Genomic DNA, 14,144 nt, shown 5'->3' with positions numbered 1-14,144 from the left:
TCCCATGGATCCTTGTCGCAGGTAAGATCAGAGTCCTCTTCCCTATTGTACAGGGTCGCCTGAGGAGAGGGAAGCCTTCACCAGGGCCAACCACCTGAACAAACTGGCCGAGAAGGAGGAGACGGGGGTGGCCATGCGGATCCGCGTGGGCGAGAGCATGAGCATGGGCAGTGACTTTGACGTGTTCGCCCACATCGGCAATGACACCTCTGAGAGCCGCGATTGTCGCCTCCTGCTCTGCGCCCGCACGGTCAGCTACAACGGTGTGCTGGGGCCCGAGTGTGGCGCTGAGAACCTCAGCCTGACCCTGGATCCCTTCTCTGGTAAGGCTGTGCCTGCCCAGAGCATCCAGTACTTCACCCGCGCATCTCACCTCCCAGACCCTTGCCTGGCATCACCAGGGCCAAGCCCCATGCTTGGTACCATGGTGTTTAAGTGTGTGTGTGTGTGTGTGTGTGTGTGTGTGTGTGTGTGTGTGTGTGTAGACCAGAAGGCACCATAGGTATCATCCCTCAGGTACCATCCACCTTTTTTTTTTTTTTTTTTTTTTTTTTTGTATGACAGGCTCTTTCACTGGCCAGCTAGTCCCAGAGATCTGCTTGTCCCCTCTTCCCACCATTTTGATTACAAGCCTGTTTTTTTGTTTTTTGTTTGTTTTTGTTTTTATTGTTGTTGTTTTCCACTTGTGTTCATTCCAGGGATGGAACTCAGGTTCTCATGCTCACAAGGCAAGCACTTTATTGACTGAGTGGTCTCCCCAGCCTCCCACCATGCTTAATTCTTATAGCTCAAAGAGAAGTGGGAGCCAGCATGATGGAACACACCTGTAATCCCCCTTCTCTGGAGGCTGAGGCAGGAAGATTGAGCGTCTGAGGCCAGCCTGGGCTACATAGTGAGACCTTGCCTCAAAAAAAAAAAAAGTATGTGTATGGGGGTGGTGTAGATTCCCACATTGCACCCATTTTCTAGATGAGGAGACAGAGGCACAGAGTAGTCAAGTCAGGGATTTGAGCCTGTCTTGTTTCATGGCATCTTCCCACGACCCTGCTGGCCTTCCCAGATCCTGTGCTCCTCTGTCACAGCTAAGTCCCTTCCTGGTATTCTCCTAAAATTGTTCTGGGCCCCAAGGTCACACATTGAACTAGCACAGCGCCAGGACACAGTCCAGCTCCACAGCCCAGCCATCACGGGCCAGTGTGGATTTCATGTACCATTGTATTATCAGCACTAGTAATGGAGAACTACCATGACCTGCCTAGAGAAGGGGCAGCCCAAGCTGTTTCTCTCCCTGCTCCCACTCCTGCATGCAGACAGAGTACTCCGGGCCCTTCACCCAGCACTGTCATAGCCTAGCTCTCCTGGGCACACAGGCCTGTGTCTGGGGCCAGCTCTTGACTCTTCTCTCCCGGGCCTGGAAAATCCCCTTAGCCCCAGCCTGGGGTCCCAGTACTGAACTGTTGAAAGATGCAGTCTGAAGCCAGCTGGACTCATGTGGCATTTGCCTCTGCCGCCTTCACAGTGGCACAATGCACTGGCAAAGTGACCATGCCGGCACACTCACCTGATGGACAACTTTGGGGACTCAGAACTGATGTGAAGTCACTGTGGCCAGGACCTGGTGCCATGCTTCTGCTTCAGTGTGAGACCCAGCTTACCACTGTTGTGACACGAGGCAGTATCTGCTCAGGGTCTCTCTGCCACCTTGATGGCATGGGAAGAACACACGTGACACCACTAGGTTTGGATCCCAGGAGTGAGGGGCAGGGGCCTTGTCGCCATGGCTGCGTGAGGTAGCCTGGATACCCGTATTCTAGTTGACACCACCTGCTGCTGTTGCCCTGGACATTTCTCTTTCCCATGCAGACCACAGGCCCCCATTTGGACAAAGGCCAGTCCATCTTTTAAGGCCCTCCAGCCGATACCACTCACTTGAGCCTTTTATGAGCTACCCTGAGGGAGGCAGTGATGAACCTAGGCCAAGTCCTAAATTCCAGGCACCTTACTCCCAGCTGTGGAGTCACCTCTGCCCCACAGATAGCATCAGATCGCCTGCATTGTGCTGCAGGAGCTCCAGCCAGGCCCGCAGTTCAGCCGAGGGTGTCCTGCCTGCCAGGAATCCATGAAGGGAACAGGCAGAACAGGTCAGGGGCTCTGTGTGCTGGGCTCTGGCTGGAAGGCACAGCTAGTCCAACACAGCCTGTTGGGGCCTCCAAATCCAGGGAGCACCTGAGGCTGACTGTTCTGCCTCTTTGGCAGCGTTGCTGACACTTACTGATCTTTGATGATACGATCTGGGGACTTCCATGTGCTAATGGACAGGAAGCCAGGCCCAGGACAGCTGAATGGAGTCCAGTTGTTCGAGCCTGGCTGCAGCCCAACTGCTCTCCCCTTCCTCCACCCTGCTCTCTCTCTCTCTCTCCTCCCTCAGCCACCAGTAGGTCAGGAAAGCAGTCAGGGTTCAGTGACCATCCCCAGGGGACCTTCTAGAACAGGGCATAATGTCCAAGGGAGGACCGAGGCTGACCACATTCAGGTTCTCCTCCCAGCCAGCATTTGGCTCAAGGACAAGGTCTGGTTACTGATCTGTGAACATCGGCTGTCCAGGACCTGCCCTGGCCTAGCTGGCCATCAACAGTTACGGCCACATCCTCCTAGTGTCCAGTGTTTCCTCTTTCTGTTTTGCCCCCAGGGTGGGGCTGTTCATTCCAGGGTTTTGTCCTCATGGGCACAGGTCTTTGCTCCCCATCATGTCATCAGGCCAGAGTAGGTCCCTTTGGGGATAATGCAGCCGGGGAAGGCCACCCGCTGGCTGCCTAGTGTTCTAAAGCCTGGGCCACCTGCTGCTTGGGCCAACAATGAGCAGGCCACTGCCCCTCAGCCTTGTCAATCCTTCAGCTGACCTGAGCAGCAGTCCCTGTGGGAGCTGAGCAGTGCTAATTTGCCTTTGGCTCCTCAGCCCTTGCGAGTCGTCCCCTCATTATCCATTAGCCCTGGCCCCTGTGACATGAATGTCCTGCCAGAGTGCAGCAAGCAAGACTTTGTTGGCTTGTATTTATAATTATTGTGCTGTTAGTTTGTTCTAAATAATGATGAAAATCTTCTCTTAGCAAAAGGTTGTGGTAGTGATGGTGGTGGTTGTGGTGATTCAGTTGTTGTTGTTGTTGGTGGTGGTGGTGGTGATGCAGCTGATGGTGGTGATGATGATGGTGGTGGTGATGATGGTGGTGATGGTGGTGGTGATGATGGTGGTGATGGTGATGATGGTGATGATGATGGTGATGATGATGATGGTGGTGATGATGGTGATGATGATGGTGATATGGCTGATGGTGTTGGTGGTGGTGGTGTTGGTGGTGACGATGGTGATGATGGTGATGGTGGTTGTGATGATGGTGGTGGTGATGATGATGATGGTAATAACAATGATAAGGTTAAAAATATAAAGCAGGCTATAGAAAAATACCATGCAAACTATGAGGCCCATACTGGTGTGTGAAAATCATTCCAGTCAGGATATGTAAATGCTGGTGTAGCAAGGGGAGGGGACACCTCTGCTGTCAGAGTGCTAGCTGCTCCCTGCAGGACCAGGATGGTTGGCTGGGTGCCAGGAAGCCCAGCGACATCCCTGGGCTCCTTTCTCCAAACGTTCCTGCATCCTACCGACCCCTGCTATCCTCAGGCCTCCATGAGATCAAGCCCACCCTCAGCCCCTCAGCTGTGAGCCGTTGCTCTGCAATCATCTCAGTCAGAGCTCTGCCCTTCATATGCTGACTGACCCAGAAAGGAGGGAACAGACAGGGTGGTCATCTCCCTGGGCTCACACAGCCTGTTGGGGAGTGCTTCCTGGCAGAGGCGTGTTTTCATCTGTAAAATGGGTCAAGGCTGTGGGCCCAGTGGGGAGTGAGTTCACCCTCAGAGGACAGGTGATGCTAGGGTTCTGATTCAGATGCCTGGGTGGCGTGTTCAGCTGTGTGGTGATGTATGACAATACATTTTACTTGCCAAGCCTTGGTTTCCTTGCCTGTAAGTACAGCCACGCTTGGGTTGTCAAGAAGGTGACATGGGAGGCACTGGGAGAGGCGTGGTGCTTGGTGGTCAGCGGCTGTCCTCCTCCCCGCAGCAGCCAGCTGCCTCCCTGCCCCATTCAGGAAATCCTTCTTAGCCTCCTAAGCACCCATACTGCCCACAGAGTATTAATAGGTCCTAGAAGGTGGAGACTCGCTGGGTCATCAGCTAGAAGGAACAGAGGCAAACTGGGAATGCATCTCAGTGAGAGAGTGCTTGCTTGGTGTGTGTGAGGCTTCTATCCAGGTGTGGTGGTGCATGTCTGTAATCTCTGCAGTTGGTTGGATCCCGCCCTCACAACTCACACGTCACTCCGCCCTCCTTCTCCCTCATCACAGAGAATAGCATCCCCCTTCGCATCCTCTACGAGAAGTACAGTGAGTGCCTGACAGAATCAAACCTCATCAAGGTGCGGGGGCTTCTCGTTGAGCCAGCTTCCAACAGCTACCTGCTGGCCGAGAGAGACCTCTACCTGGAGAATCCTGAAATCAAGATCCGGGTAAGGAGCAGATGAGGCCCCAGGAAAGCCCAAGGCTGGGGAGAAGACAGCCTGTACCCACACATACATCTACTGCAGCCTTGAGCCTTTCTGTGCCTCAGGATCCCCGTGGAAGGAGAGTGTCACAGAGCAAAGAGACTGCAGGACTCAAGCCTCTGGGAAGGGCTCCTAGAGCCTTGGGGTCGGGAGATTGTCGGGATCTAGGACCCGGGTATCCTTAAAAGACCAGTGTACCCACCTTGGTGATACTGCTGAGGCCAGGGAAGGATGGCAAGCATGGTGTCCCAGGCTTGTGCCTGGGTGACTCTGAAGATGCTAATTCACCCTTCTGAGCCCCAGTTCACTCCTCTGTGGGACTAGGTCAATGCTGGCACTTGGGGATGCTGTGAGAATTGTATGGCCACAGGAAGCAGCTAGGGCGTGCCCTTCACGTTTGGAGACTTGGTGAAAGCCGACTGTGCCATCATGGCCATCTTCCTCCTCTTCTGAGGTGCCCCTGAGCCCCAGACACAGTTGGTCTAGAGTGCCTTGTAGTCATGGGCCTGGGTCAGCGAAGTACTGCACCCTTAGCTCACCTGTCCTGAAGAGCTGGCAGCTTTCATAGGGCTCAGAGAGGGTCCCAATCTCCCCAATCTCACACAGTAGACAAGGGCAGGGTCAGTAAGCTCCAGTCCTGACCTGTCAGCTTCAGACCCCGGGACAAAGGAGACCCTTCATACACCCCCAGGGTCATGGGGAGCCTCAGTAAAGCTCTGTGAGAGAGATTTGGGCCATAGCCATCACCTGCATTTTGCAAACAGGAAACAGGCACCAAGATTTGTTCTGGGCGTGTCAGAACTGGGAGCAGCTTCATTTAGCAAACATTGGGACAAATTCTGTAGGCATTCAGCCTGGCTCCCTGCCCTAACCTTCTTCTGCTCCCCTTCCAGGTCCTGGGGGAGCCCAAGCAGAACCGCAAACTGGTGGCTGAGGTGTCCCTGAGGAACCCGCTCTCTGAGCCCCTGTATGACTGCATTTTCACTGTGGAGGGGGCTGGCCTGACCAAGGAGCAGAAGTCTGTGGAAGTGTAAGTGCTGGGAATCCAGGGCTCGGGGAGGAGAAGGCTGGAGCCAGGAGACAAGGCCCTTGAACCTAACCCAGCCTGTAGCCCACTCCACTCACTCCTGCTCACCTGCATCCCCCTCCCAAACCCCAAGTCAGAGTGCTGACAGGCACCCTTTCAACTCTCACAGTGTGCTAACTGCAGGCCATTCCTACACTAGCACACACCTGACCTGAGTGAGACCCATCAGTCACTGTGTGCTGCCTCCACAGAGTCCTCACAGAACTCAGATACATGGTGTGTGCCCTCATCCGTTCCTACCTACACAAGCACGTGTAGGAACACAAACAAATCAAGTGCATGCGCAAACCATACGATGCCTTGTCTCGCCGGTAGCCACTGTGCATGTTCATGTTACCCCTACCCCACCACCTACTGCCAGCACACATGGGCACATCTACGCACCAAATATGGCTGCCCATCTACAAGCAACGTTCTTGCTCACATACTTGGGCACACACGAACATGTATACTTCCTGTCTCATACACACCCAGATTTGTGTACACACGCGCGCGCGCACACACACACACACACACACACACCACTCTAGGAGGCCCAACTCTGTAAGCCCTGCAGAGACCACCAGCAGGACCCGCCATTAATACTGGCATTAGTCTTCCTTCGCTGAGGCCCTGGCCTAAGTCTTTGTGTGTCTTCACTGATACCCCATGACTCCTCGCCCTCTTTTTTTCTTCAGCTCAGACCCCGTGCCAGCAGGAGAAGTGGTCAAGGCACGGATCGACCTGTTCCCGACCGAAGTTGGCCTCCACAAGCTGGTGGTTAACTTCCAGTGTGACAAGCTGAAGTCTGTGAAGGGTTACCGGAACGTCATCATTGGCCCAGCCTAAGAGACCCCTTCACCCAGCTCCCCGTCACCTGCTGCCAACCCTCAACTCAACCTGGTCTTTATCCCCAGATAATGAGCAACTTCACCCCTTCAGGCTGACAGGGCTCCCTGGGGGCTCTTTGGAAGGAACTGTACTTCCGGTCCATCCTGTTCCTCTGGTCCAGTTCCCCATCTGTCCCCTTAGCTGTGAGGAGTGTTCTGTGCCAACACCGTGGGAACCCTGGCCTTGGCAGACGAGGGGAAGAAGAGGGCCATTGCCAGTGCCCTGTGTTGTTTGCACTGTCTCTAGAACCTCAGAGCAAGCACAGAGAGATGGGAAACCCACTGGCTCAATGAAGGAACCCAGCTGCCCTGGCCATCGGTCTCCCACCCGCCTCCCCGCTGAAAGGGAATTACTGTGTGCTAGGCACCTCAAGTTCTCACAAGGCCACCAGCCTGTTCAGTGTCCATGAGAAACTGCAGGGTGGGAAACTGAGGCTGCCCAGGCTGTGCTGTGCCAGTAGGCTGCCATCACTTGCAGGGCCAGTGGGTGAGCCTGGAAACAGGACCTGTGCCATCTGGCTTGGGCTCTAGTACTCCATCTGTGACATCAGCCCTGACCTGAGAGAGTCAGCGAAGCCATATGGGACCAATCTGGAAGGACACAGTTGGGGTGAGGGGGTAAGGAAAGGACGGGGAGGCTAGGGAGCTGGCAGTCAGAGCCTAGGTCTGAGCTCCAAGGAGGGCCACACTTTGCTCTCCTCTTCTGGGCTTGATGTTCCTTCACCAGAGCAATGATTGACAAGTCCACCTCCAGAGTCTCTCGGCCCTATGCTTCTGAAGCCTGCCACCCAGGCCCAGGGCACTCTGGAAAGGAGACAGCAACACCAGGCCATCCTGCTTCTTCTCACCTATGCCCGGGTCCCTCAGATGCAGTTCCAGGACTACCCATAAGCTGCCTGCACAGTGCGTAGACTGGACTTCACAGGAGGAACCTTAACTGTCCACGCTGGTCACTTCCCACCAGGGCCATGCCTCCACCAGCCCTTCTTCCTCGGCAAGCACCCCCAGGCACAGCACTTGTCTAGAAAAAAAGTGTGGGAGCCTATTGGTCACTATCCCCAACTACCTCTCCATGGCTGGGCCCTCAAGCTGGAAGACTTCAGAGGTGGAGGGGTTCTCTGGGTGATGCGGTCAGAGGCTCTGGGACCCCCTGAAATCCCAGAGAAGAGCTTGGGAAGAATCACAACGATGCCTTCAACACGTTTTGCTTTACACAGAGAATTGCACCATGAGCTGTATATCTGCCCCATTCCCACACAGCTCCACTTCGGTTGGTCTGTACAAGCTTCGGGTTCCAAGCAGCAGTGGGCATGCTTTTGAAACACATGTGAGCACTGAAATAAAGGTCTATTTTTCACATTCAAACAAGGTCTGCCCTTATCCTTTGGGAGCTTCTGAGGGAGGTGGGTGGAGAGGTTCACTCACACCTGTGCCCACTCCCTGCTTCCTCGCCCAAGCCTTAACCTGGCCTTACACTTTCCTGTCCCTCAAGGCTCTACCCACAAACCCCTCCCACTAGCAGAGCCAGGAACTTCCTGTGTCCCCCAGGGTCCTTCCTTCTCATTCACCTCTTAAGTTTTGCATGCTGTTCCCTGTGCCTGGAATATTCTTCCTTGTCTTTCCTTATCTACTTGGCTTAACATGAAGGTCACCTTTGGTTGTGTGTTGGGGTAACAAACCATGATGTGGTGGTGCCCATCTATAATCAGTTCTAGGGATAAAATCCCAGTTCATTGGCTAAACAGTTTAGTCTCCTTGGTGGGCTCTCGGCCGATTAGAGGCTATCTCAAAAACAAGATGAACAGTGCCTGAGAAATGACACCCGAGGATTGGCATTTGGTACACACAGACATGCGCACTCACACACAACACACAGACACACACATGCATGCACGCCTACACAAGCATGCACACACAAAAATAACCCCAACATCACCTTTCCTGGGTGCCAAGTCCCTGTGATCCCTGGATGCTGCATTCCTGTGCTGGCTAGGGTGGCTTGGGGGTTGATTCAGTAAGTGATGTGCTAGAAGATAGAAACAGGGCCAGCGATATGACTCAACAGGTGAAGGTCCCTACCACCAAGCCCGATGACTGCACCCACATGGCGGAAGGGGAGAACTGACTCCTGAAAGTTGTCTTCTGATCTCCACATGCGGACGCATACACACAAATAAATAAATGTCATAAATAAATAAATGTAGCTGTCTTTTCCCATGGAGAAGGCATTGAAGGCCTCACTGTGGAGGGATTACCACAGAGGCAGGCTGGTCTGGCTAATCCTCCTTCATGTTGCCTGCTGGCAGATCCTTACCAGAGACCAGCTGGCAAAGGACTCTGGGAAACTCCCCTGGAAAGCAGAGGTGGTCAAGCAAGGGAGGACGGGCTGGGTGGGATCTTCTGTCTTGACTCTTCCCGTAAGCCCCACATGGTGGACTCTCACTGGGCTTCGGAAACCCGGCCCTAAGGAGGCCACCTCTCCAAGGAGGCCACCTCTCCAAGGCCTTCCTCGGCTGTGCCAGATGCTTCTGCCTCTGCGCGTCTTAGGCAGATGTTTATGCAGGTGGCAGGGCTGTGAACAGCCACTTCTGCACCTGCCCGTGTGCTGGGTGCTCTAGGGCAGGGGCAGACTCACAGCATGAGGCTTCCGGGGAAGTCAAGGCTGTGAGCTCTGGCTCCCTGCCTGACTGCTGACCCCTGACACAAAGGGGGCCAAGCTGTACATAGCTCAACTGACTGATGCCCCCTCTCTTGCTCACTCAGCGCGCCCCCCAACCCCCAATAAACACTTCTATTTATTGCTTGTTCCTTGTGATCCGAAAGTACAGCCACAGACGGGACAACGGCTCAGCTTGCCACACAAGTATGAGGACTTGAGTTTGGAGCCTTAGCGCACACATAGAAGCCGGGCGCACAGCACCCAAGTTCACAGCCCCAGCACTGGAGGATGAAGCTGAGCATGCAAGACAAGTGGGTCTTGGGGTCAGCCAACCTAGCTAAATCAGTGATCTCTGGGCTCAATGAGAGACCCCTGTCTCAAAAAACTAGCTAGTAAGCCATTGAGGAAGAAACCTGACATTGACCTCTGGCTTCCATGTACAAGTACACACACACACACACACACACACACACACACACACACACACACACACACCAGGTCCATTGCTTGTTTCAATAAAAGCCTAGAGAAATAGAGCTGTTTGCACAGGACAGACACGTGTTGGCTCCTGCTGTGGGTCTTCCACGGCAAGGCAGAATATCTCAAATGTGTGTATGTGGCACACTCCCAAATCTCTCTCTGGGATGTCAGAAACCCTGGAGGTTGTGCCATTTCACCTATTCATAGATACAGAAATGGAGGGACAGAGAGGTTAAGCAATTCGCCCCAAGTCACACAGCTGGTAGGTTGCAAAACTGAGCCTTAGTCTACACAAGCAGCTGTGCCCAGCACAGAGCATGGCACGAAGGCCTGTTCCTCCCAGCATTCTCCCTGCCTCACCAGGGCCCAGGACTCCTGGGATGGAGGCCTTCATAAATGCCTGGCAGCCCTCCGGGATGGGGGTGGGTCGGGTCCATCCTCCCACCCCAGGGGCCCCTTTCCAGCTGCACTTGTTTGCCTAGGATGTCTGCCAGCTCACCCCTCAGCCTGCAGCCAAGGCTGGAATGACAGACCGCTGATAGAGTCCAAGAGAGAAGGTGGGGTGGGGCCAAGCCCGTGCCTCCTCCAAGCACATTCACCTTGGGGCTGGTGCAACAGGGAAACCCAGTCAAAAAAGCCAGTGGTTGGAGGACATGTGACCGGGACAAAGAAAAGATTTGTTCAGAAAGCCAACAAACCAAAGAAGATGGCGGTGTCTCCAGACATGACCACTGTGCCTGGGCTGCAGGCACGCACGGACAGGGCTGTGTGGGCAGATCGGCTGGGGGTGGGGTCGGCCTTTCTCCTAAGCTGTCCTTATCAGCAAGCCACTGGGTCCTCTGGGTTCCGCAGGTCTAAAGAAAAGTTACTGATTAGGGAAGTGTGTGGCTGGAGACTTTTTGGTTCCTCTCCTGACAAAGGCTCATTCTACAGTTAATTATTAGGCTCCAAAAGGTATGTGTTCTCTGGAAGACAAGGGAAAAGCCACTTTGGAAGCCACCGGGGGACGAAAAGACAAGTTGTATACGCCGCTATTATCGACAGCCAGGCCGGGGGTGTTATTTGAGGGTCTCCCCTGCTTTCTCCTGAGCACAGGCCTGAGCAAGCATGCGGGAACTAGCAACCCTACGCAGCCTGAGGGTTCTGTGACAAGAGGGAAAAGAAATAGCCCGACGAAATGAGGTGTGTCCAAAGGATGGCATGTCTAGCCTCGAAGAACAGGGCTATATTCTCAGTGAGTGCTGAGAAAATTTTGCAGACACAAAACACCACTCAGTGACTCCCTTCACGTGAATCCACAGCCACCAGTCAGAGCAGCAGAATCACAGGTCACAGACTCACCCAAGCCCTAGCAAGCAGAAAGGAGCTGGGTTCCGGCTGGTCCACAGCTCTCTGAAGAATGGCCTAGAGAGGAGAGGAGAGGATATGGGGAGAGCAGGGGAGGGGCAGGCTTGTTTCCTGAACCCTGGAAATTGGAAGTCCTGAGTTTATCCACACATTGTTTCCCCATCAGCACCCCCAGGGTCTGAGAAAGTCAGGGTCAGAAGACCAGGTGGTAAATATGGAGTTACTCTATGACCCAGAAATTCCACCTGCAGGTATTTATCCAAGAGAAATGAAAGCATGCATGAACACAGAAAGTTGTTCAATAATGTCCACAGTGGCATCATTCATAGCAGACAAAAAGAAGTGGAAGTAACCCAACCGTCCATTAACTTAATTAAGAGATAAATAAATATGTTGTGTATATCATGGAATATTACTTGGCAATGAAAAGGAATGAAACCCTGAGATACGCTACAGTAAGGATGAAAACATCATGTAAGTGGAAAAAAAAAGAAAAGAAAGAGAGAAATGAAGCTCTCGGAATGTATGGTGCTACTTACAGAGAGCAAATGTAGTAGATGGGTGGCTGCCTGGGGCTTGAGGAACGGAGTTAGAACTAAAGCGGGTAATGGAAATGCTGTAAACTGTGCTGATAGATGCGGTTGTCTGAACTGAGGCCACTGAACTGTGTACTTTAATGGGTGACTTGCAAAGCATGTGGCTTCTACCTCAATAAAGCTGTCTAGATAATTAATATGAGCGGAGGGAGGCAGAACGCTGAGCTCGGAGTGGCGGCCTGGGTTCAGTCTCAGGATTCTGCCTGGGCATGATCAGTGAAAATCTACCCCTCTTCCCTGGGCCTCGGTTGTTGCTGCTGTGAAATGAGGGAGGAGAAAGGGGGCAGTGCCATCAATTTGGGAGCCTGTTACATTTTTCATGACAGCTGTCCGGGATTACGTATACTCCAGCCCACGGGGTAAAGTCAGAGGGCTCCTCGGGGCCTTGGTAAACACCTAATCATTCACCACTCCTTTCACTCTGGCCATTGCAGGTCACCCTGGACCTACACCCTTCACGCTTCACAAATGGCCAAAGTGCCGCCTCTAGACAGCATCCTCAGCCGCTGCCCTAGGTCAAGAAGTGTTGAACAGTGTAGTGCATGCCTGTAATCCCAGCACTGAGGCTATAACAGGAGGATTATGAGTTTGAGGCCAGCCTAGGCTACATGGTGAGGCTAGCCTGGGCTACATGGTGAGGCCCTGTCTCTGAAAAAGAAAGTGAAGACAACCAGAGGCAAAAGCAGAGAATCTAGCTTCGTCAGTTCAACATCCACTCCTCTGGGACAGATGACAGACAGACAGACAAGGGAAAATGCCTGCTAGGTCAGCCAGAGCAGTGATTTGCCTTCATTTGCTAAGATTCCTTTTTTTTTTTTTTTTTTTTAATGGCAGGGAAATTGAGACATGGGTGGGATCAGGGCACGCTCATGCAAAGAATAAGGACAAAAGCTGAACCCACTGTTTCTACTCTTCTTGTAAGAGCTGAGTGGCCCCACATGGCTAGCTGGTAGAGTTCCCCACAAGGGATGGTAATAGTCCTGGGACCCAGGGTGAGATGGCCCCACCGAGGAGTTTTGGGTGGTTAATGCCCCATCTCCCAGCACTCTCTTGCTGTATGACTATGAGGAAGTAACTTGCCCTCTCTGGGCCTCTGTTACCCAACCTTGGACTGAGATTATGGGAGGGAGGGGACCTTACAAACCACAGAGGGCAGCAGGAACTCTGGCTGCAAGACACACAGGGTGGGGTCGGAGCAGGTGGCAGGGGCAGGTCTCCTTTGTTTAATCAGCTCCCACCACAGGGAATGCAAAGGTGGCTGCTGGGCCCATGGGGGGCGGGGTAGGTGGGGCAAGGGTCTAGAGCATCTTGGGAGTTATAGCTTGGAGACACCTGGATGGATCAGAGTTAATACGGACCAGGTGCTATACACTAGGCTTTAGGGACACAAGGTCACCATGGCAAGACTGCCCTATAGAATGTCCAGGATACTCAAGGGAGGAACGAGATGAGCCAAGATGGAGGGACTTGGGCCAAGAAGAGCAGAGATATGATATCAGTTCTAAGATCCAAGCTGAGGCTGAGAAAATGGCTCAGTGGGTAAGAGCATTTACTCTGAATCCCCAACACCTATGTAACCCCAGCATTCAGGGCGGAGGCAGATGGATCCCAAGAGCCCACTGACCATTTGGCCATTTGGTCTAAAAGCCAAGCTTCCATTAAGTGTTGTGCATACATGAGGTCCTGGGTCCCGACATCCGTGTCTGGAGTACGTACAGCAGATCAAAGAGAGACCCAAGAGGCTACTGCACAGGCCCAGGGTAACACCGTTTGGAAATAGATGGTAGAGCCAGAGCACCAACCAGACCAGATGGCCCACAGTCACTGTCCCCAACTTCCCATGTCACAGTGTTTTGTGTGTTCTGAGACTAATCTATGAGAGTCGTACTTTTCATTGTGAATGAGTGAGTTCAGTAAGTAGATAGCAAGCCAAACAAAGTAAGAGAGACCAAAACATAACCAGATTGGAGGTTCAAAGCATCCAGCAGAAATGGACTCGGGAAGCTGGACTGAGTCAGGCAGAGTAGAGTGTGCCCTCAGGTGCAACTTCCAGGTAAAAGAACAAACACATCCCAGCAGAGGCAGGCAGATCTCTGTGAGTTCAAGGCCAGCCTGGTCTACATCCTGAGTTCTGGGACAGTCAGGGCTACACAGAGAGACCCCATCTCAAACAAAACAAAACCAAAACCACAGTACCATCAGACTGGGTGTTTACAACATCCAGCAGAGACCCGCTGAGGATGGCTTATCAACTGAACTTTTATATCATGGGATAATAGCGATGTCCCTGGAATTGGTTACCTTCTAGTTGCTTGTAAGGACACGTTTTTATTCTCCACCTGCTTTACGGTTTCCCTCCACTCCCTATCACAGAGTTAGGGTGGCCAGCCCATCCCCAGACAAGGAGCTTTAGAGGACGTTTTTGAGACACACATGCTTGGGTCTGAAATGGGGGGTTGGTGAACCCCACCTCCAGAGGCAGCTTCTCAGTAAGCTCAAACAGCAC

General features: G+C 53.0%; 1 protein-coding gene across 1 annotated transcript in view; it reads left to right on the top strand.

Moving 5' to 3' along the window:
* Positions 1-7,932, top strand: part of Tgm2 (transglutaminase 2) — a 30,231-nt gene extending 22,299 nt beyond the window's left edge. Inside the window, exons 10-13 of the mRNA XM_059261820.1 lie at positions 54-323; positions 4,404-4,564; positions 5,494-5,630; positions 6,365-7,932. Coding sequence (XP_059117803.1) covers positions 54-323; positions 4,404-4,564; positions 5,494-5,630; positions 6,365-6,515 — 719 coding nt within the window. The 3' untranslated portion in view covers positions 6,516-7,932. The remainder of the gene's footprint in view (positions 1-53; positions 324-4,403; positions 4,565-5,493; positions 5,631-6,364) is intronic.
* The last annotated feature ends 6,212 nt before the right edge of the window (positions 7,933-14,144 follow it).

This window comes from Peromyscus eremicus, chromosome 4 (genome assembly GCF_949786415.1).
Source record: "Peromyscus eremicus chromosome 4, PerEre_H2_v1, whole genome shotgun sequence".
Lineage (NCBI taxonomy): Eukaryota > Metazoa > Chordata > Mammalia > Rodentia > Cricetidae > Peromyscus > Peromyscus eremicus.
This window is presented reverse-complemented; position numbering and strand designations above follow the sequence as displayed.